The sequence below is a fragment of the Anolis carolinensis genome, chromosome 6 (assembly GCF_035594765.1).
Source record: "Anolis carolinensis isolate JA03-04 chromosome 6, rAnoCar3.1.pri, whole genome shotgun sequence".
Classification (NCBI taxonomy): Eukaryota; Metazoa; Chordata; class Lepidosauria; order Squamata; family Dactyloidae; genus Anolis; species Anolis carolinensis.
Window position 1 is genome coordinate 12,357,095 of NC_085846.1, and position 22,577 is coordinate 12,379,671.

The 22,577-nt window shown below is 41.6% G+C and overlaps 2 protein-coding genes across 3 annotated transcripts; both read right to left on the reverse strand.

Moving 5' to 3' along the window:
• Window positions 1–210: 210 nt before the first annotated feature.
• Window positions 211–9,037, reverse strand: kat8 (lysine acetyltransferase 8). Of its 2 annotated transcripts, XM_003223899.4 has the most exons (11): window positions 8,644–9,034; window positions 8,137–8,211; window positions 6,740–6,915; window positions 6,507–6,560; window positions 6,253–6,417; window positions 5,780–5,869; window positions 5,267–5,407; window positions 3,722–3,815; window positions 3,246–3,396; window positions 2,904–3,058; window positions 211–1,365 (listed from the first exon to the last, which is right to left on the reverse strand). In XM_003223899.4, exons 1-11 carry the CDS (start codon window positions 8,900–8,902, stop codon window positions 1,301–1,303), a joined length of 1,425 nt encoding a protein of 474 aa, XP_003223947.1. In that variant the 5' UTR covers window positions 8,903–9,034; the 3' UTR covers window positions 211–1,300. The 2 variants fall into 2 exon arrangements, with proteins under 2 accessions (XP_003223947.1, XP_008113635.1); XM_008115428.3 differs by lacking the exon at window positions 211–1,365 and having other exon boundaries at window positions 2,918–3,054; window positions 8,644–9,037.
• A 2,147-nt stretch (window positions 9,038–11,184) lies between these two features.
• Window positions 11,185–22,339, reverse strand: LOC100556596 (zinc finger protein 883). Its single transcript, XM_062984051.1, has 4 exons — window positions 22,209–22,339; window positions 21,720–21,837; window positions 19,779–20,680; window positions 11,185–14,781 (listed from the first exon to the last, which is right to left on the reverse strand). The coding sequence occupies exons 2-4, from the start codon at window positions 21,799–21,801 to the stop codon at window positions 14,101–14,103; spliced, it is 1,665 nt and encodes a 554-aa protein (XP_062840121.1). The 5' UTR covers window positions 21,802–21,837; window positions 22,209–22,339; the 3' UTR covers window positions 11,185–14,100.
• Between the last annotated feature and the right edge of the window lie 238 nt (window positions 22,340–22,577).

Genomic DNA, 22,577 nt, shown 5'->3' on the forward strand with positions numbered 1-22,577 from the left:
CACTGTCAAACCCAATGGTGTGAATGAGACCTAATGAGAAGTTGCTGTGAAGGCAGAATTTTCCTTGGCATCAAGATTTTAGGTATCGCAACAAAGGCTTGATGGACAAAGTCATTCATCTCTGGGTTCAGTTGAATGTGGCAATCCAACTTTTGACCATGTCAATGTTGTAAGGTGCTGTTGCTCACGTAAGCACATAGACAGTGATACTTCACTTCTTTTGTGTTTTTTTATTACTTAAAAATACTTCTGAAAGTAACAAAACACACTGCATACATGGAATACGAGTCCTAAAAGCTGTAGAAAGATCACAAAATGGATATTTACTTCTTCTTGGCATATCCAATTCAGAGCCCAACTGCTTTCCATCACTACTGGCCCAGTGTAAAAGAAAGGTGTGTAAATATCTTAGTAAAATATTATTATATGAAGACTGTTTGCAATCTTCCTATGTAGGTTCCATTGTGCTCAACAGACTTTTTATTTCCCCTCCAGAAAATCCATTTTAAGTTTATGACAAGTTGTCTCTGCAACAGATGACTAAAAACATAGCAGTTCACTCCGGGCTGTCACTTAAAAGGGCATTCAAAGCAAAGTTGCCCCCCCTCATTAGTAATTTAGAACCACCCAGGTTATTTTTGGTTTCCTACCACCATGATGACTCGGGGGGGAGGCAGGCTCAAAGCTGAAGGTGATTTCTCTTGCTTGCCACATTTCCCTTGGAAAACCATTTTTGATGGATTGGCAGAATGTAAGTTCGGACTCTTACCAGCAGTCTATTGAACTAGAAATATCTGAAGACCACAAGTGTCTGGTTGTAACAAGTGTTTCCCCTAATAGTTGGCAGCATCTTTAAAACTCTTTTGACTGTGAGACGCAAGACAAACTAAACTGCAACGCTATCAGTCTTTTTTCTAAGTTACTACTGTCTGCATAAGTGAGAGAAATTATTGATCTCTCCACCAAAACAAGCCAAGTGACCCAGACTTCCCACATCCTTCTGCGATCAGTAAGACAGATGACCTTTCGGTAGATTTTCACACCCTAAGGGGGGAAAACAACCTAACTTTCAATAGTGTTAGGGTACTGGGCATAAATGGAGGAAGCAAGGCACAGCACTCCAGCTGAACTGTTACAAAACTGGTGGAGAACCCCTGCGCTCTCGACCAACCCATCCGTTGAAAGTATGTCTGATCAATGCAAGACCAAGACAGATACTTGGTATTAGAGCATCTCTTAAAATAAATGGTTGGTGTGTACTGGGGGTGAGCCCCTTCCATTTCTCATATCCGCTTCTTTTTCACTTCTTGGAAATCTTGGCCTGCTTGTGTTTGGGAGGTGCCCATCTGAGACAGAGAGAATCCACTGGAAAAGAGGAAACAACAGCAGAAGAAAATAAATAATTTGGGCAGGGCAGAATCAGAAAACTGTAGGCTTGAAAGCCCCTACATATCATTCAGTCTAACCCAGGCCCCTTGAAAGGAATCTGCAACTAAATTATTCCTGTTTAGGAGCTCCAACGAAGTGTGGTCAAACAGATTTCATCATTTTTGGCACAACAGGTGAAGTTGCCTTTTAGCCAAGGTGAGATTACCGATAACTCTCAAAAGGTTATCCACATTGGAAAGATTACATTTAGTAGCCTTCTGCAGGAAGCAGCTTATACAAACATACATCATGTGATACTTTGGTGATGTAACAGCAAACTCAAATAACCAATGTCCTGGTAAATACCTTTTGGCTCTCATAATGTTCTTATTGTTGTTCTAACTACACTGAAAGTGACTATGATGGAGAAAGGTAAATTATAGTTCTGCAAGTTTTCCATGTGAGCGATCACCAGCCTGTCTTAAACTTTCTCTGTACCAATTTCTTAAAAGAGGCCTGGAGAGGAACCTGGCAACCTCACTGCAGCTCCAATTACATAACTGCCATCTCACCAGTACGTACACACACACACGCACATGGCCTGGCCATCTCTGAGGAAAACAATAGATCTTTTCAACACAAATCAATCCGAAACTACCGTAAATGAAACTCTTGACTTCTCTGACTTTGAACAAGGTGGTTCTGTGTTTGCATGTAGCTATGCTTGGCAGACCCCATGACCAAGACAACGAAGCAGAACCAGCTTACAGAACTTACCTGTGTATTCAAGAGGTGGGAATATCATTTTTGTGTTTAGAATTAATACTGTGGAGCAATTAAGCCTGTCTACATTCACTCAGCAATATGACTTATGCATCCAACTAATGTAAACCAGGGTTAGGAACCCTACAAAAATTCTGGGTTATGTCAGTTTCACATACAATAACCGACTACTGTAAATATCTGCTTAATAACCAGAATCTTTAACATCACTATCATTGCATCTGAAGAAATATACTGAAACTCACAGAAGCTTGAGCGAAAATATAAATCAGGTGCTGCTAGATTTCTTTTCCCACCCTCGCTTTTTTCCATTTTATAGTGCAATAGAATAAGGTGGCTATTTCTCTGACATCCGTATCAATCAAAGAGTCGTTATGGTGTAGTGCAGTGGTTCCCAACCTTTGGACTTCAACTCTCACAACTGCTAACAGCTGGTAAGCTGATTGGAGTTCAGGAGGATCAAAGGTTGAGAACCACTGGTGTAATGGTTCGAGCACTGGATTCAATTCTATTGGACCAGGGTTCAAATCCCTGTTCAGCTATGAAAACCCACTGGGTGATCTCTGGCAAATCACTCTCTTTCAGCCTCAGAGGAAAGCAAAGGAAAACTCCCTTTGAGCAAATCTTGCCAAGAAATAGAGAACTGACCAAACAAGAACCTGAGTTGTTACACAAACACACACACACACACACACACATATAGATAGAGTGACTCTTGAGAATCTAGAAGGAATATTTCCCCCCTGTAGCACCTGTGATGGGAGGCTTCTTGTACTGGGCGCTTTTGAGGTGCTCCTCAACCAGCTTGGGGGTGACACAGATGACATGCTGGCCCTTCCAGTACTTCACCATGTTCAGCGATTGAAGAGTACTGATGATGTCATTTTGTGTGATGCTTGTCATCTGGCTGTGCCGAGGGTCACAAAGCAAAAGAAAATGAGGGGGGAAAGCATTAAAACAGTGCAAAGTAAAGCATTCTTATCTGTAAGTAATTTTAATAGGAGGGCTACATAAACCTCATAATACAATGCCACAGGAGTGTATCTGTTCCCCTTTTAGTGGTACAAGGTGCTAGAAATCAAACTGCCTCTCACCTGAGATCTTTGATGGAGAGCGTCCCCCGGAAATCCCGAAGGATCTCCAGCAGTACCCACGACCAGTAGCTACGGTAGCTCAGCTTGCCGAGATCCGAAAGGGGCTTTTCTGGGGAGCCAACTGTACTTTCCAACTTTGATAGTTCATAGCCTGAGGAAGAAGAGGTTTAGGATCAAGGCTTGAGAGATCACACTTCAGAATCCACACATCTCAAAATCTATGCCTGGTGATGGCCCTTTAGGAAAAAGCTTAACACCTAACATTTAAATTTCAAAGATTATTTTGGGTAAAAGTTCTAGCTTACTCTCCTCACTATATGTACAGAACCGGGGGCAGTAAATTATGTCAGATTAATTGTAGTCAAGTACAAGGGAACATGTAATAGAGGCAGAAGGAGACTGCCTTTATCTCCAGCAAACAGAACTGATTGGGAAACTAACAATTTATATCATATTCTGACTGACAGGAAGCTTACTGAAAGCAATGAGGAACTTTCCATAACCACGCCTCTGGTATGGTGGTAAGGTGAGGATGCAGGCCACGTTGTTGCCATCTGGCGATTCTTTCTCCTAGAAATAAAAAACAAATCAAAGTAGGAAAAAGAAAAAGAAAAAAAGGGGGAAGCAAGAAACATGCCACTGCATGCAAAATCACAACATCTGCTGTATAAGGCAAGAAACATGTCCAGTAGCGGGTACTATGCCTTGTAGTCTCCAAGAAAGAAATGAGACAAAGAAGCGTCCCCTTTTAGCTCAATCATGACTGCTAAGTTAACGCCTCTTTTGATCAGACAGTCTCCTGAAGTAGATAAAATAATGGATTTCCTAATTTTCCCTTTCTGTCTTGGTCAGTTTTCTTTTGGTACTGATTTCTAACAAATGTATACTACATTGCATGCCAAATGAAAAGAGGTACATAAATGCATAACGAACAAAATAACATTTCTAGTTCTTGAAGCTATTAAGACATGCTCATTAGGGGGAAAATGGCAAGGTAAATTTCCAATAAATAAAGTAGATACACTCCCAATAGGGTTTCTAGCCATTAAAAAGGAATAAATATTTGGCAAAGTGATAACAAATTTAAAACAAAATGAATTGAAACTGATAAAGAAAACTCCTCAACCCAGACGGGACAATCAAAGACTAGGGGATAACGATAAAGGATAACTGTGGTCAATGTAACTGGCTTTTATGGAATCAGTTGAAACAAAGGCTTATATTATTGGAGGAATAAAGAAGGTCCAGAAACAGATTTTGACCAAACTTTCAAGCGGAAATTAGAAAAGGAGAAAGGCCTGTAGGTTTCATATACATGAAATTAGTTGGAAAATAATATAAATAGAAAACATTGGCAGAGATATGGAAAGAGGACCTGAATAGTAACGAGTCAGACACTGAACACTGGATCAATTCAATTTAAGAAATCAAGCACATAAGAACTTTAGAAACATAAAGGAAAATACTGACCAAATGGTATAGGACCCCAGATAAATTATCTCACATAACTAAATCAATTGGAAAATTATGTTGGCACAGATGTGGAAAAATTGGCTCCTACATGCATATGTAGTATGACAAAGTACAAAAAATTCTTTAACAAGGTAAAGAAGGAAGTGGAAAAATTAATAGGGCATAAACTGGAGTTGATTAAAAAGGAATTATTCACCCAGAAGGTAGATAGGAATAAAAATAATTAAAGATTGGGCAGAAAGTATCAAATATATGACAGTCGCCACCCAAGCAATGATGGCCTTGGGCTGGAAAGAACACAGAAAATGGGAAGTCAAAAATGGTTTGAATATTATGCAGATTTTGTACTTCAGAATTACATCCTGGATTACATCCAAAAACACATCAGGCCGAATCAAGACAAATTGGGATTTGTTTTGGTGAAGAATTTAGTTTTTAAATACAGGAGAGGAAGCTCTAGGATGTTCATCCTCCTTCTTACATGTCTTCTGAAATATAGCTAGAATGTGGGGTACCCCGACCCCACAGATCCAAAGCCAAGTCAGCACCTTGGAAAAGTAGCCCACAATATGGGCCCCTTGTCTGTCAACCTCGGTGAGGATGTAGAAGATGAAGGGTTCCACATCAAAGTAGAGAGTCTTGTGGTCTAGGAAAAGTTTGGCCAAGAGACACAAATTCTGGCAGTAAATCTGTTGGAGAAAAACAAACATGAGTGAAGACACAGATATCTAAGTAACAAGGAGAGAAACAAAAACAGTAAAAAACAGTAAAAATGACACAAGCAGAAACAAATAGAAGATTCCAAATATTCAAAGAGCAAATGAAATATGAAAAACACTGTATGTATGGGAGAGGAAAGTAATATGCCTGGCTAATAACTAGTCAGGGTTCTGTGGGTTGGGGGGCTGGCTTCTTATCTGGAGAGCAGTGGTTCCAAGATTTAGTTACAAGGTTGGTTTGACAGACACTAGTATTTTCCCATATAGCAGACTGACTAATAATGCTCACGGACAACAAAAGCAAGAACTGGCAGAGAAACAGCAACTGAAGTGAGCCCACACCTTGTGGTCTTTGCCATCCACCTCATACACAGAAATATTGTTCTTCCGGTAGATCTCCTTCCCTGGGGGTTGCCGCCACTGGCACTGTCCCTGAGTTAGAGAAAGAGCAATAATCACCTAAAAATTCCAAGTATCTAATGTTTATCAATTCCTCTCTATATTTAAGCTTTTAGGCTCTCAACACACAAAATGAGCAGGCTATTATAAATTATGAGTTATAATCTTATGAGCTACCAAAAAATGGTTATTGAAAATGATTATTCATATTGCAGAAATATGCCCTAAAGTTCCTTATATCTTTAGGATGGCTCACCAAAAGATTATTTTAAAAGGTAGATCTGTTGATACCCAACAATCCTGCAAACTGGTTCTCTTTAAGATCTTTCAGTATCACCCTATTCCATATATATTTCTCATGTTCTCCCGTTCAACACCCCTCAGCGACTGTGAGAGCAGCCCTGCCCCTTGCGTACAAGATGGTAGCGGTAAGTCTTCTCAAACTTCATGTACTTGAGGCAGTACTCGCAGATCCACAGCTTGGGCTGCTTTCCGTAGTCTTCTGGGAACGGCGAAAAATACCATGCATCAATCTCAAAGTTTCCAATGTGGATCTTGTCTACATATTTCACCTTGGTGATCTGAAGAGAAAGAACAAGAGCTAGGAGTCTTGAACACAGCTATACCCTGTCTAGGAAACAACCTGGAACATGTATTAGGAAACACTCACAGCTTCATGTTCCTTTTCCAAAGCTGCAGTGGTGGGATCCATCTCAGCATAGGTCTGCAATGGAAGAAAACAGAGAAGTGACAATAAAGTTAATTTAAGGATTCCCCCCTCATTCTCCTTCTTTCACAAGCACACATATACTACTATGGTCTAGATATGCAGGATTTTTCTATCTCTGGACTGAAGCACAACACATAATTCTGCCTTCCCAGCCACCTCTCAGTCAGCATTACCTTTTGCACATGGTTGATTTCATCGTGTTTGCGCTTTTGGTTGCGAGTGATTTTGCGCTCTGGCTGCTCAGACAATTCATTCATGTACTGATCAGTGTTCTTCTGCACCGCATCTTTGACTGTCTTGGTGAGGGCCAGGCGGTTTTTATCCACCCACTCATCCAAGCGACGGTTAACTGTGATTGTTAGGAAGTGGAAAGAGAAAGCCTTTTTATATTATACATTACCTACTTTTGATAGCGTGTTGTCCTATCAGTATCATGCCCCAAAGTGAAAAATTCAACATGGGGGCTCCAGCTTCTGAAGATCAAGTTAGAAAGCTGGTCCAGAGTTTTCTCTGGATCAGCCTCAAAGGAGAATGTTGCCTCCAGAAATATACAAAAATGATTAATGTTTTCTACTATTTACACAGGTTTCTATTTTTATTAGTAGTTCTACTATGATTTCATATGAATGTGGATCTTATACAATAGTGGCTCTTCACAAGAAAAGCTTTAAGATCATTCCAAGTAAGTTTGCTGTGCATGATATTGAAAATTTATTCCCATCATTTACTGCTGAAACTAGGCTTGACAGATAAACAAAATACAAGAGAATCAGAAACATAGTTGGAAGAAACCACATGGGCCATCTAGTCCAACACTCTACTATACAGGAAAAGCACAATCAAAGTGCTCCTGACAAATGGACATGCAGTCTCTGTTCAAAAGGCTCCAAGAAAGAAGCTTCCACCACAATCTGAGTCAGAGAGTTCCCTCTTTGAAAAACTATTCTTACAGTCAAGAAGTTCTTCCTAATATTCAGGTAAAATCTTCTTTCCATTTGAACCTACTGCTCCGAGTCCTAGTCTCTAGGTAGAAAAAAACAAGCCTGATCCCTTCTTCTTATGACAGTCTTTCAAATATTTAAACAAGGCAGTTGTGTCTCCTCCCAACATTCTCTTCTGTGGGCTAAACATGCCTAGCTCTTTAAGTCGCTCCTCATAGGGCTTTTTTATGCCTCATAGAGCAAAAAGAAGAAATAGTTTAATTTGTAAAAGAACGTTAGGAAGTTAAAGTAACTCCTCCCTATCAACTCTGTCTTGTTTAGTTCTAAGTCTTTGTATTTTATTTTCCCACTCCTTATTCCTGTTCTCCCTCTAAGCTTCATGTGTATACAGATGAAATTCCATGAAGGATAACTAGGCCCTATCAAAACACAATTTATCAAAACACATCCACTCAAAGCAACAACCTGTGATGGGTGTATTCGGAGCAGTTTTTAAGGAAAGCCAAATATAATCAAAGGATCATAAAACCCCTGGACTAGACAAGACACCATCATCTCTTCCAACTCAATTATTTTTTAATGATCTCCCCAACGACATTAGTGAATGTGAAGAAACCCACAGCACTCACATCCAACATAGTGCACGTAAAATTCTTCCCTGGCTTCTTGTTCATTTATTCGAGACTGGATCACCTCTGCAGAATCTAGAAGAGAAGCAACTATCAGTCTGGTATAGAGCATTGAAGCAAAGAGCAAACAGCGCTGTCAGTAATTCACCATGACACAGTCTACCAAAAATATTCATTATCAAGCTGAGGGGGGAAAGGAAGGGGCCCGAGGCTATTAGGAATTGTGGGAGTTGAAGTCCAAAACCCCTGGCGGGCCCAAGTTTGCCCGTGCCTGTTTGTAGAATCAACGCAGTTTGACAGCACTTTAAGTGCTATGGCTCAATGCTATGGATTCAGGGGAGCTGTAGCTTGGTCCTCTTGGGCGGAGGATAGGACATAGGCCTGGTGACACCACAGCTCCGAGGATGCCATCGTACTGAACCCTGGCAGTCAAACAGCATGAATGGGCTATAGAGGGAGGCCTGGTCGCCATGGCAGCCACGGGGTCCCCCAAAGTGAGGGCCTTACGCCAGGTCCCGTCCGCGCGCCGGCACAGGTAGGTCTCCCCGATCTCCACGGCGACCTCGGCTTCGCGGGGCCCCGGCGACGAGGGCGGGTGGTTGGGGTTGGCGTTGCCGCCGCTCCCCGGCGCCTCGTCCTCGTCCTCCCGTCGCGGCTCCAAGCCAGGAGGACTCTCCCTGCCGCCTTCTTCTCCTCCTCCTCCGCCGCCCCCCTCATCGGGAGCCGAGGCCGCTTCGCCGGCGCTGGGCCTCGCAGCCGCTGCCATGACGACCGCCACCGCGAGAACTCCCTTTTCCCCTCACGCGGCACCGCGAGAACAGACGAACGGCCCTCCAGGCTTTCCAAGGCCCCAAACCGGAAGTTAATTCTCCAGCCTGAAGTGAAAGCGGGGGAAAGGGGGAAACGTCAGGGGGCGGCGCGCGAATGTGACGTTGCCGCGCGACACAACTCTCGCGAGAAGATCGGCACTTGTTGCTAGGAAACCGAAAATCCTCAGCGGCCCACTCTTTTGAGCTTTGTAAGGCCTTAGGCATGGGCCAACTTGGGGTGTGCGGGTGTTTTGGGTTTCAGTTCTCACAACTGCCTGTCAGTTTCTCCAGTGGTGTGGGGCGTAGACATCCTGTGATAATGTGGCATGTCCCATTAAGAGCCGCATCCACTGTTTTAACGTGGTGAGATGTATACCACACAAGGCATGCTTACTCTGCAGCAAAGTAGCAAAGCGCAAGAGCAGATGTCTTCACTGTGTCTGGTTGTGCCAGTCAGTTTTCGTACGATATTCTTTCTAGCACCCATATTATCTTGATAGTCAAGCAGTGCTTCTTGTAAGTCAGAGCACGGATCCAGAGTGACTCCCAGATATTTTGGTGTGCTGCAATGCTCCAGTGGGATTCCTTCCCAGGTAATCCTGAGATCAAGATGCTTGTCTGTTCTTAAGATGAAAAGCACACTTCTGTGTTTTAGATGGATTAGGAATCTGCTGCTTTTCCCTGTAATAGGAACTAAGAGCGCCTACAGCTTTGGAGAGTTTCTGTTCAACCATTTCAAAGCTCTCTGCTTGAGCAGTGATGACACAATCGTCAGCATAGATCAAACTCTGTCCCTTCTGGCAGTATCTGATCATTTGCGTAAATGTTAAACATTGATGGAGCAAGCACACTCCCCTGCAGCAGGAAATTTAGTATAATGCCAAGTTTTTAACTCTGTGGGGGTTTTTTTGTATACAAGGTGCTTGTTTATAAAGCTATTGTCCTCAAACACTGTTATATGCCTGCGAAACGTGAACTGTTTGTAGACATCACACTTAAATTCTGGAATGATTCCACGAGTGTTGCTTCCGAAAAATCCTGCAAATCTCTTGGGAAGACAGGCGGACAAATGTCAGTGTGCTGGAAGAAGCAAAAATCACCAACACTGAAGCAATGCTCCTACTCCATCAACTCTGCTGGACTGGCCACGTTATCCAAATGCACAATCACCATCTCCCAAAACATTCCCAATTACTACATCCCCAATTCAAGAATAGAAAACAGAATGTTGGTGGACAGCAAAAGAGATTTAAAGATGGTCTTAAAGATAACCTTCAAAACTGGGAAGCCCTAGCTCTTGATTGCTCTAACTGGAAGTCAGCTGTGACCAGCAGTGCTGTGGAATTTGAAGAGGCACGAATGGAGGGCGAAGGGGAGAAATGTGCCAAGAAGAAGGCGTGTCAAGTCAACCTTGACCGTGACCACCTGTGACCTGGAGACTGATGCCCTCACTGGGGAAGAGCACGCAGATCGAGAACAGGGCTCCACAGTCACCTACGTATCCACCGCCAAGACACTACACTTGGAAGGCCATCATACTCAGAGAATGAGGGATTGCCTATGTATTAGAACTGTATTCTCAATTTGCTTCTGACACGATAAATTAATAGTTTTGAATATTTAATAAACTATACTAAATATTGTTAAAATAAAATGTAAAAATACTCAAAACAGTAAATTATTTCAATCCAAGAATTAAAAGTAAATTATTTGCTGTATAATACTCTTAATATGAAATATTTAATAGCATTTAATAGTACTGAATATTTAATCAATATCACTAGTTGTTGAAATAAAATGTTAAAATAAATGAAAACACTCAAATCTTTCCATTCAAAAATTAAAACACAATTAAAGCAATCCAGTTGCTGTATTTCTTCAATTTGAAGACAGTTGATCAGAAGAGGCTCACTAATTTCAGTGACACCAATAGAAAAAAGCTATATATATCATCCACAATTCTGCGACACATCCCCTTTTTAGAAATGTTTATATAAAGAAAAACGCAAATTTGAATTGAAGTAATACAGTATTTAAACAAAAACAAATAGTTATCAAATGCATTTAAAAAACAAAAAAACAAAACTAAATGTAATGTCATGTGGCAAAATATAGTTTGCCTTTTCATTTGAAGGAGAGGAAGATAAATAGTATAAAATGAACAAACAAAAATACCATCGATAGAACTTTTAATTTATATAAAATTAAGAGTTTTTAATGAGTCAGAAAAAACCCTGTATGAAAACAACAGTCACAGTTTATTTGAAACACACTTGGTACAAAACAAATCAAATGGGCAGGATCAGATATTCTACACCGCCTTTTCACTCACTCTTCATCTAAGAATAACACTAACTCACTTAGCACACTAGGATAGGAAAGTAAATTACTCTATTGGTTCCTGTTAACAGAACCAAATGAAATGAAAATAAGGCTGTTATCTTTGTTAAGGTACAAATCTTGATTCAATACACGTGGTTGATGACAAACCATGATTCTTTTGGAGACACAGTGTTTGGAATAGTATTCTATATTTTATGAAGGGAATATTAGGATATTTATATCTTATTATTATTTTTATTTGATTTGTAATATTTTGGGGTATATGCCATTATATTTATTGTGCTGCTTCTAATTGCCGATTTATTGATTGTAATGTTTATTATAAATCTGCTAGACTTTGAAATCTGCATTGAAAAATTAGATGAATAGACCCATGTCTTCAAAGACGACTGTTTATTATATTATTTATGGAGCAATGGACCCTCCACTTTCTCTGCAGTCAGGGGGCAAGTCCCCCATAAATATGGAAAATCCATTAAAAAAAACAATTTTTTAACCTGAAAGAAGTAGGAGGCCTAGAACTAGAGAACTTCTAGGAGAAGCTCTTTAATCCTCCAACTTCATTGACCATAGAATAACACTGAAGGAGTTAGAAATGCATATAGAAGTGTTCTCTCTAGGAATCTCTTGATGCCCCAGCACAACTCCCTGGTCAACTTTCACCATAGAAACCTAAAGATTCCTAGAAATAATGTTGTAATCAAATCCATGAATAATCTAATCCACAAAAGGCAAACCCACAAATGAGGAAGGCTGAATATAGAAATCAGTTAAGGACCTTCCTTTTTCTCACCATACGTTTAGTGGGGTGAGAGTACAGTACGTTTTAAATGTTTTTCTCTCTCACAGAAACAGAATTCACATGTAAGTTATTCAAGACCCATTGTGTGTACCTCCCAACACTTGTCCGTCTTTATTGTTAATTGTGTAACAGCATTGAATGTTTATATTCTGTAATCCGCTCTGAGTTCCCTCGGGGAGACAGAGCAGAATATAAGGTTAAAGGTAAAGGTTTTCCCCTGACATTTGAGTCTAGTCATGTTGGCAGAAGCTGGGGCTAAGAGCAGGAGCTCACCCCGCTCCCTGGATTTGAACTGCCAATCTTTCGGTCAGCATGTTCAGCAGCTCAGCAGTTTAACCTGCTGCGCCATCAGGGGCTCCAGTATATTATATTATTATTTATGAAGGGTAAATAGCTCTTTGTTGTGTCACAGTGGAAGCACAACACGGAGATGAAGCACAGCACATGATCTAGAAAATACCTTTCAGGTAACATGGCAGAACTACTTGGCAGCATAGTATTTTAGAGCAATTTGTGTTGAACAATATAGAGAACATGCCAGTTTACTCTGTAGGCAATGATATAGCCCCATGGACGATTTTTTGAAAACCTCAGCTTTATGCAATAACTTTGACCTATTATTACTGTAACCAAAATGGGAGTGTGATAATCTTGCAATGCCCTTATGTGAATATGAGTCCTATGTCAGTGAGAATGATTTTACCAGTCTCAATTGTCCAAATGTACCAGGAGCCATGACAGGAATATATGTAGTCTTATGTACATTTTACTCACAACGTTTCTAGCTCACTTTTTGTCTGAAAAGCATTGCTTTGGGTGGTGTCATTTAATTTCAGCAATTTTGTCTGACACATGTCTGAGGTGCTATGGTAATCTGGTTACTTCACCACGGGTGTATTTTGACTTCTCTTGTCTTCCACCAAATGAAAGAACTTCCAAGGCATACCTTTTGTTCATTCACCGGGGTCATTATTTAACATTTTGTGTTGAAATATGTGGGACTTCAGTGTGTTTTGACAGGACTGCACCAAATTATTCTAACACATAACTCAAAAGAATTTTTGCACAGTTTTCACCAACCATTCAAGATCTTTCAATTTTTGGATTGAAGTTCCCATCAACCACAGCTCCCATGGCCAACTGTGATGATTCACAGAAGCTGAAATGCAATGTATCTGATGGGCACCAGGTTAGGAAGTTGTTCATATTTTGAACTGATTCAATGAGATGTCTTTAAAACAACAACGAAAGGCAAAACCAGAGAGTACATCCGTCTAAGGGATGTTCCTATTGTATTGTCTTCACCAAACAGAACATGAAATCTGGAATGTATCTTGCACAAGTTGTCAAGACACTAGTGAATACTACTGAGTTCTGGATAATGAGGAATATATTATATGCCTCTAGAAGAAAAATTCTACTACATGGGACTCCACAGTGATAACCAGGTAGCATTCAAAAATTAGCAAGATTGGAAAAGTCTCAGTCAAACTACCTTTGTTCTCAAACAAGATGAACACCCACAAAACCTCATATTTGTCTCCATTGGGATTAACTTTAAAAGGGGGTATCATCATAGTAGATAGAGTTCTAAGCTTCATTGTAATCCCCTTCCAGATGGTATCATAAATGAACTGTCTGAATAAATTCCATAGCATTTATGATAGCAATTCACTCCCTTGAAAGATTAGTTAGCTGTTTCCTAGTTAATACTGTATATATTTTGATTAAAAATACTCAAAATATCATTTTCTTTCCTTTAAAAAAAACTGTACTAATAAAAGAACCCTCCTAGTTCTGGGAAACAGTTCCTCTACATGAGAATGAAAAGGCATCACAAACAAAGCCATCCAGTTTTTACTGTGATACTGCTAACTCTGAGAAACAGCTTAGTTATTCAGTCGTGATTGGAAAGTTTATGGACCTACCACATTTGGCAACAAGTATACTTTTCAGCAGAACTAACCTCAAGACGAGCTGAAGCCACTCAACCAGGGGCTGTCTTGGGCACTACGAGAGTAGCATATTAACACTTGTGCCCAAGGAAACGCTAGTGCTTATGGTAAGCACAGAAACCTGGTCCTCCCCAGGATGGACGTGAGCTACATGGCGTGGAAACTGTTGCTTATATCTGAAGGTTTTCCCACAGGAAGAGCAGGCATAGGGTTTCTCACCCGTATGGATCCTCTGATGTTTGACCAGTTTGGAGTTAACATAGAACCCTCGACCACACTGAGGACACTTATAGGGCTTCTCCCCAGTGTGGATTCTCTGGTGTTCAATCAGGGAAGAACTCTGGGAGAAGCACTTCCCACACTCTTCACACCGATAGGGCCGCTCCCCAGTATGGACACGATTATGAGACACCAGATGGGTTTTCTTCTTGAAGCATTTGCCACAGAGGGGGCAAGGGAAAGGCTTCTCCCCCGAATGGGTGCGCTCGTGCTTGAGGAGATTGGAGCTCAAGGAGAAGCGCTTCCCGCAGAGGGTGCATGTGTACGGCTTCTCACCCGAGTGGGTACGCAAGTGCTTCACCAGGTTGGAGGTGCGGCTGAAGGCCTTCCCACACTCCCGGCATGAGAAGGGTGTCTCCCCGGTGTGGGTACGTTGATGTTCCGTCAGCGCAGAGCTCCGGCTAAACCCTCGTCCACACTCAGAGCAGGTAAAGGGCTTCTCACCTGTGTGGATCCTCTGGTGTCCCATCAGGGTTGAACTTTGGGAGAAGCGCTTCCCACATACATTGCACACAAAAGGCCTCTCACCTGTGTGGATCCTCTGGTGTTCAATGAGTACTGAACTCTGTGAGAAGCTTTTCCCACACTCAGTGCAGTGGTATGGCTTATCCATTGGCCTGCGTGGGGCGGGGGCTGGCAGGGGAGGAGATGGTTCCAGGATACCCAGAAGATTGATAAACCCTGGGGGATCATGGGAAATCTCCTTTTCCTGGTGTCTTCTCACCTGGTTCCACCACCGCTGTTCCTCCACCTGAGTGCCACAATTGTTAAAGCTCTGGGAGTTATTGGGGTGATGCAGCTCAGCATCTCTTTCAGTTGCACCATATTCGTCTTTCACTTGTCTTCCTCCATTGCTCCCGATCAGTAGTCCTGCCTGGTGAGGCCTCAAAAATGTTCCCATCTCATGTATCTCCACGTTTTCCTCTGGTTCTTTTTTGAACTCTCTTCTCTCAAACTGACTTTCATGCTCAGCACCTGCTAACAAAAGGAGCCCCAATCAGAAATGGAATCTATGACGGCAAGAATATTTATTCTAATACCCTCTTTGAGTACAGTGGAGCCATCCTGTCTTATAAGGAGTTGGGTCCAGTAGAGTTCTTCTCTGGACAGCAAAAAGAGTCATCCAATTTACAATTTCCCTGTTTTTCCCATATAGCACACCCTGATGGCCGTAATTCAGTCTCCTATGTTCTGCTATCATTCTCTCTAATAAAGGAATTTGGAGTAATGTTGTTCCACCTTAAGACTAATTTATTCCTGCAAAAGCATTTAGGACCCAGGGTTCAGCTGCATCTGAAAAAGTTGACTGGCATCTATTAATACTTATGCTGAATCCATGAAAATCTAATTACTGATTAGTCCTCAAAATTTTGCAAGATTCCTTCTTTCCTTTCTAAAGCAGACTAACATGGTTATCTCTCAAAATCAGATGTTTTGTCTCAGCTTAGATGCAAAACTACAACCTCCAACATAACATTTCTTTATATTTGAAGTATTCCACTGAGTAGATATTCGATAATGCTGTAATTAACAACAGACACTGAACCTTTCAAGATGCTCAGAATATTTAGACATATATCTCATTCTCTGGATAGGAAATACATTCATATGAATGTCTAAGAAACTAAAGTTGTTTCTGCTAGAAATTTATTTGCCATATTTATTTTGCAGATGACTGTAAGGTGAAAAGGGGAGTTCATGCCATATCCAACTGCAGCTATACTCATACTGTAGATTTTATCTCCCATTCTATTTTATAAACATTTCTCTTATACACGCAAAAGCATTAACACATGGACATTTAAAAGGAATAATCATTTCCACTCCCAAAGCATTTCTCCCTGCTTTAGAAAACTGATGATAAACCATCATCAACCATGAATTTCAAAGCTGGCTTCAAGACCACATGATACAAATATTTTATCTTAATAAAACCTACACTACTTTAGTAAATTTCCCTTGTGGCTACTTTAAGGTCAGCATTTGTCTTTCTTTCCAAATATTCAAATGCCAACCTCCATTTTTTGATGAACCCTTCATTATTTCCTCCCCAGATACCATTTGAAAGCTTGCATTTCTTGACACAAACCAACTGTATTACAGTTACAGTAGATTTTCAGTTAACCAGCATCTATGGGGACTTGCAGATGCAGGATAAATGTAGTTTCTGGATGCTTGAGAGTTACTATAAAAATAGGCTTAATTAATGATATATATCATACCATACCCTCTGTAGTGACTTGATATTAATATTGGCATACAGTAATTAATAGCAAAGAGAAAGTAACACAGTTTTATTATAATTTATTATTTATTTTAATTTTTATTTCTTCAATATTTTTGCCTGTTTCTTGAGTGTTTCAGATGCATGAGCTCCAGTTAAGTGAGAGCCTACTGTACCATTCTAATATTTTTGAATCTCTGAGAATTAACATTGTCGATCTTATTTTTTTCGAATTTTTAATCTCTAATGTGCCATGAAGCAGGAAAAATGGCTCTCCCCATTCTGACTTACTTTTGTCTTTCAGTTTCTCCTTTTCCTCTGCACCTCCCAAAGGTTTCCTTTCCATCCTGCAGAGCGTATACTAGAAAGCCCAGAGAAGCTTTTGGCAAAGCCACAGGGCAGAAGCAAGAGACAAGGCAGCGCTCACAGTCCTGCAGCTTGGACACTCCTGAGTGGTGCCTGCAGAGTGTTGGAGGGAACCCAGTGATGATGTCACATCCTCAACCAAGTTCACATGATGCAGGGGGAACTGGAGGGGGGAGAGGAAGCGGAATCCTGGAGGCAGTTGCTAGGAGACCCAAAGATGCACACCAGGCCAAGCAAGACCTAAAGACACATGAAGCCTTGGGTTCTGGTTCAGCCCTAGACTCTGCTTTGCTCTTGCTGCTTCTCTCTGGAAAAGAACAGAACTGTGAAGTTTAATTTTCTGCACAGAATGGCCATATATATATATATATATATATATATACACACACATATATACAAATAAATAATAAATAATATAAAATAAATAATAGCTATGCCATACCTTGGAGCCCCTGGTGGCACCGTGGATTAAACCGCTGAACTGCTGAACTTGCTGAACGAAAGGTCGGCGGTTTGAATCCAGGGAGCAGGGTGAGCTCCCGCTGTTAGCCTCAGCTCCTGCCAACCTAGCAGTTTGAAAACATGCAAATGTGAGATCAATAGGTACTGCTCCAGTGGGGAGGTAACAGCGTTCCATGCAGTCATGCCGGCCACGTGATCTTAGAGGTGTCTACGGACAACGCCAGCTCTTTGGCTTAGAAATGGAGATGAGCACCAACCACCAGAATCGGACTCAACTAGACTTAAAGTCAGGGGAAAACCTTTATCTTTACCTATGCCATACCTTCTAGATTAATGTTGCTAGTAATAACTCCCATCCTAGAGGCTTAGATGTTCCCCTCCTTGCTGTCATTATCTTACACCAGCAGTTTTAGTAAAGGAAAGCTTTTCAAGAACATGCTGTTCATGTTTTAAAATGTTGTTAGCATTACTGGTCTTTAATGTTTATTATACTGTACATGTTTTAATTTGTGAGTCACCAACAGTTCTGTAGAATTTGAAGAGGTACGAATAGAGGGTGAAAGGGAGAAATGTGTCAAGAGGAACTCTTGTTGGGATTGCCTTCCATCTTGAAATCGATGTCCTCACATGAAGATCAAGGATAGATCTCTAGTTACCTACAGACCCACCTCCAAGACCCTGCACTTGGAAGGCAATCATACTTGGCCACGAGTGATCACCTATAATTTTTTTTTGTGTCGGGAGCGACTTGAGAAACTGCAAGTTGCTTCTGGTGTGAGAGAATTGGCCATCTGCAAGGACGTTGCCCAGGGGGACGCCCGAATGTTTGATGTTTTACCATCCTTGTGGGAGGCTTCTCTCATGTCCCCACATAGGAGCTCATCTGCACTCTGGCAACCTTCAGGTCAGCAACCCAGCTTTCAAGTCAGCAGTCCTGCCAGCACAAGGGTTTAATCCACTGCATCACCAGGGGCTCCACCGCCTATAATGATGATGCTTCTTTAATGGTTATTATATTCTACTTGTTTTCATTTGTGCATCACCTTGAGTCCCAGGCAAAATTACTTAGTTAAGTATAGGCTAATACAGTTATATTTAATACAGAAGAATCTACCCCAATGGTTATGCTGTGGGTACAGATCACCCCTATTTATCTCTTCTAGAAATTCTGTTCTGAAAACACTACATTAGACAAAAGAATGGGTACAATGAGAGAAAAAGCATTTATTTTCACGGCCTATGATTAACAAAATTTAAATATGCACAATTCTCAAACACAGATATTTTTTTTAAAAAAGAATTTTTAAGGCAAGTAAAACAAACAATAAAATACATTAAAAAAACAGTGGATCTGTTGTGTTGAGCATATGTGAGAACTTACTCCTGCCTTGCTCTTTTCTGCCTCAGATTCAAACCACTGCTCAGTTTCAATTTAGTATCAAACTTGCAAAATGAAGAAGAGGGGTACATATCTGGTATGTGCCCCGTTCTCCCAAATTCTGATTGAAATATCCTTGCTACTTTACACAAAATCTTGGATAAGAAATATCTGGACCTCTCTGGTTTATCAGTTCAATAACACAACAAATGCATGAATGCTCCTCAGTTGGTATGAGGGATTCAAGCATCCTCTCTTCAAGAAGTGCTGCTGTAGTGCAGATACTGCATTTCTTCAGTATCTATCACTGCTGGGCAAATGTATGTTGAAATGTTCTATCACTGAATGACAAAGCTTTAGATATAATTAGCTATGTAGCAGAAGTGCTAACAAACACTGTTAGTGAATTGTAAAAATGTGTAACGGGATACACTGATGCATATCAAGCTCTACTGATGCACATCAACACTCCCTTGCTGGGGTACTGTTATGCAGAATAACACGGTCATTCTGACTGAGGAAATAAGGAATTGAGATATTGAGTTATTAAAACCTTTCCCTTCATGAGGCTAAAGTTAGCCAAACTGCAGTTTAAAAAAAGTTATACCAATAGAGGTGGGATCCAAACTTAGAGCCCTTCCACACAGCCATATAACCCAGAATATGATGGCAGATTATCCACAATATCTGGTTTGACCTGGATTATCTGAGTCCTCACTGCCATATAATCTGGTTCAATGTGGATTTTATACAGCTGTGTGAAAGGGGCCTTAGTCATTTATCAAGTAGATCCACTGCAATCATGACAAGCTTTAGTTCCAATGATTTTAGCGTGCTTCCTCTATGAATAAGCCTGGATCCAACCCAAAAACAGGAAGGCAGTGAAAGAGGCTACAATCATAAAGACATAATTGAGGAGTCTTATGCTACACACTGCCTAATATCTGTATCAGAGGAGGCATCTCAAGGAACTGGGTGTCTGAACTGATTTCTCCACCTCCTCCTTTTCAGGATGTCCCTGTGCCTGGTGACGGGTGAACTGGGGCCGGTAACGGAAGGTCTGCCCACAGATAGAGCAAACATATGGTTTCTCCCCTGTGTGGATTCGATAGTGCTTGATGAGGTTGGAGCTCACACAGAAACCCTTCCCACAGTCAGCACACCTGTAGGGCTTCTCCCCAGTGTGGATCCTCTGGTGTTCAACCAGAATGGAGCTTTGGGAGAAGCACTTCCCACATTCCTCGCACCGATAGGGCCGCTCCCCAGTGTGCACGCGATGGTGGGACACTAAGTGGGTCTTCTTCTTGAAGCGCTTTTCGCAGAGGGTGCAGGGGAAGGGCTTTTCTCCTGAATGAGTGCGCTCATGCTTGAGAAGGTTGGAGCTCAGGGAGAAGCATTTCCCACAGAGCCGACACGTGTAGGGCTTCTCACCCGAGTGGGTGCGCAAGTGCTTCACAAGACTGGAGGTGCGGCTGAAGGCTTTGCCACACTCCTGACATGGGAAGGGTGTCTCCCCAGTGTGGATGCGTTGGTGGTCGGTTAAAGTAGAGTTGCGGGTAAAGCTCTGTCCACACTCTGGACATTTGTAAGGCTTCTCGCCTGTGTGAGTGCGTTGGTGTTCCACCAAAGTGCTGCTGCGGCTGAAGCTTTTCTTGCATTCACTGCAGGTGAATGGGCGCTCCCCTGTGTGGATTCTCTGGTGTTCTATTAAGTTAGAGCTCTGGGAGAAGCTCTTCCCACAATCGATACAGGGGAATGGTTTTTCTGAGTCTGGCACATTAGATTTCTTGCATCGGCGTCTGAATTGTGAAGGCTTTCCCTGCAATTCCTCTTGACTCTTGAGGGTTTCTTGTAAAGCTTGGGCTGCTCTTTCTGCAGTTATTGTACTGAGAAGAAGTTCTATTTTCTCCTTCACTTTCACATCATCTATAAAAAGGATAAGAAACTTGTCAGAATTACAGCATTTCCACTTCAGAAGCACCAAACATTCAGCTCCCTGCCCATATATAGAAGAAATATTTATTAGAGTCTAAGGGAAGGATGGACAATTTGTGACCCTAGATCTATTTGAACTCCTGCTCTTATCATCCCACACCATGACTGTTGTGGCTAGAGATGGGGAAAGATTCAATCTGATAAAATCAGGTGGGCTACAACACATCCCACATCCATGGCCTAAGTGCTACCAGACTGGATCAGACCAACAGTTCATCTTGCTCAAGGTTCTGTCTGACTAAACGAAGGGTTGATGAAGATAATCTCAGTGTGGGCAGTCCAGCGGAGTTGATGGCGTAGAAACATCACTTCAGTGCTGGTGGTCTTTGCTTCTTCCAGCATGCTGACATGAGATTTTCAGGATTTTTCAGAGATTCTATTATTAAATACAGTAGAGTCTCACTTATCCAACATAAACGGGCCAGCAGAATGTTAGATAAGCGAATATGTTGGATAATAAGGAGGGATTAAGGAAAAGCCTATTACACATCAAATTAGGTTATGATTTTACAAATTAAGCACCAAAACATCACGTTTAACAACAAATTTGACAGAAAAAGTAGTTCAATACGCAGTAATGCTATGTAGTAATTACTGTATTTACGAATTTAGCACCAAAATATCACGATGTATTGAAAACATTGACTACACAAATGCGTTGGATAATCCAGAACGTTGGATAAGTGAGACTCTACTGTACCACAATATTCACTACAAGTAGATAAACTTTCTTCATTTACACATCTTCTTCTGGTCTCTGGACAGAGAACCATCACGTGGCAGAATATATATTTAGACATGCTCAAGGGGCATCACTTGGGAAGGCATTTGCATATACCACCCATGACATCCCGAACATCCCAATCTTGCTGTTTAGAAGGAAACTTCCAATTAATATCAAAGGCCTCAGGACAAAACTAAAAACAATGCTGCTTGAATAAGATTAGAGACCTACCACTCAACCACCCACCTGGATAAGTACTGCTTCCTGCGATCTCTTCTTCAGGAACGTGAAGTTCTGGGACGTATTTTAATATGTTGCCTTCTGCCATCCAGAAGACCGAAGTAAGGTCCGATGGGCCGAAAACCTGTTTTCGAGATGGAGAATCACAATGTTATACTCACTCTAAATGAAGATACATCTTCCTACTATATATCGTGCAGTCTATCTAGATACCAATGAGTCTCCTTGCATGGGAGCATCTACAGAAGGCATGGGCCAACTTGGGCCCTCCAGGTGTTTTGGACTTCAACTCCCACCATTCCTAACAGCCTCAGGCCCCTTCCTTTCCCCCCTCGGCCGCTTAAGCTGAGTTGAAGGCCAAAACACCTGGAGGGCCCAAGTTGGCCCAGGCCTACTCTAGATGCATTCTATGTTTATAGTTAATATATATTCAGCCCAAGTCTCCTTGCTTTTGCCTCCCTTCTTCCTCCAACGCCAAGCCTTGCTCTGTCTTACTCCTGTGAGGAGAAAGGCCCAATTCTCCTCAGCAAAGAAATCAGTCTCACGCCCAGACCGTCACTGCTCAGTGCTCACCAAACCTTCAAAGAACCCGGATGGACGGCTCTGGAGTCAACGGGTGCGACCACAAAAGCTGTCCCTTGGAAACCCCGCCCCTGACTTCGAAGGTTCCTCCCCGAAAGGCTTTTCTCCAGCAAGGAATCCTCAAGGGTGGCTTGCCAATTTCCTCCTCTGAAACACTTGATATTACCCACATCTATATATATTTCAGGCATTCTCAGAGGTTGTGAGTATGTTGGAAATTATGCAAGTGAAGTTTATATATCTGTGGAATAATGTCCAGGGTGGGAGAAAGAACTCTTGTGT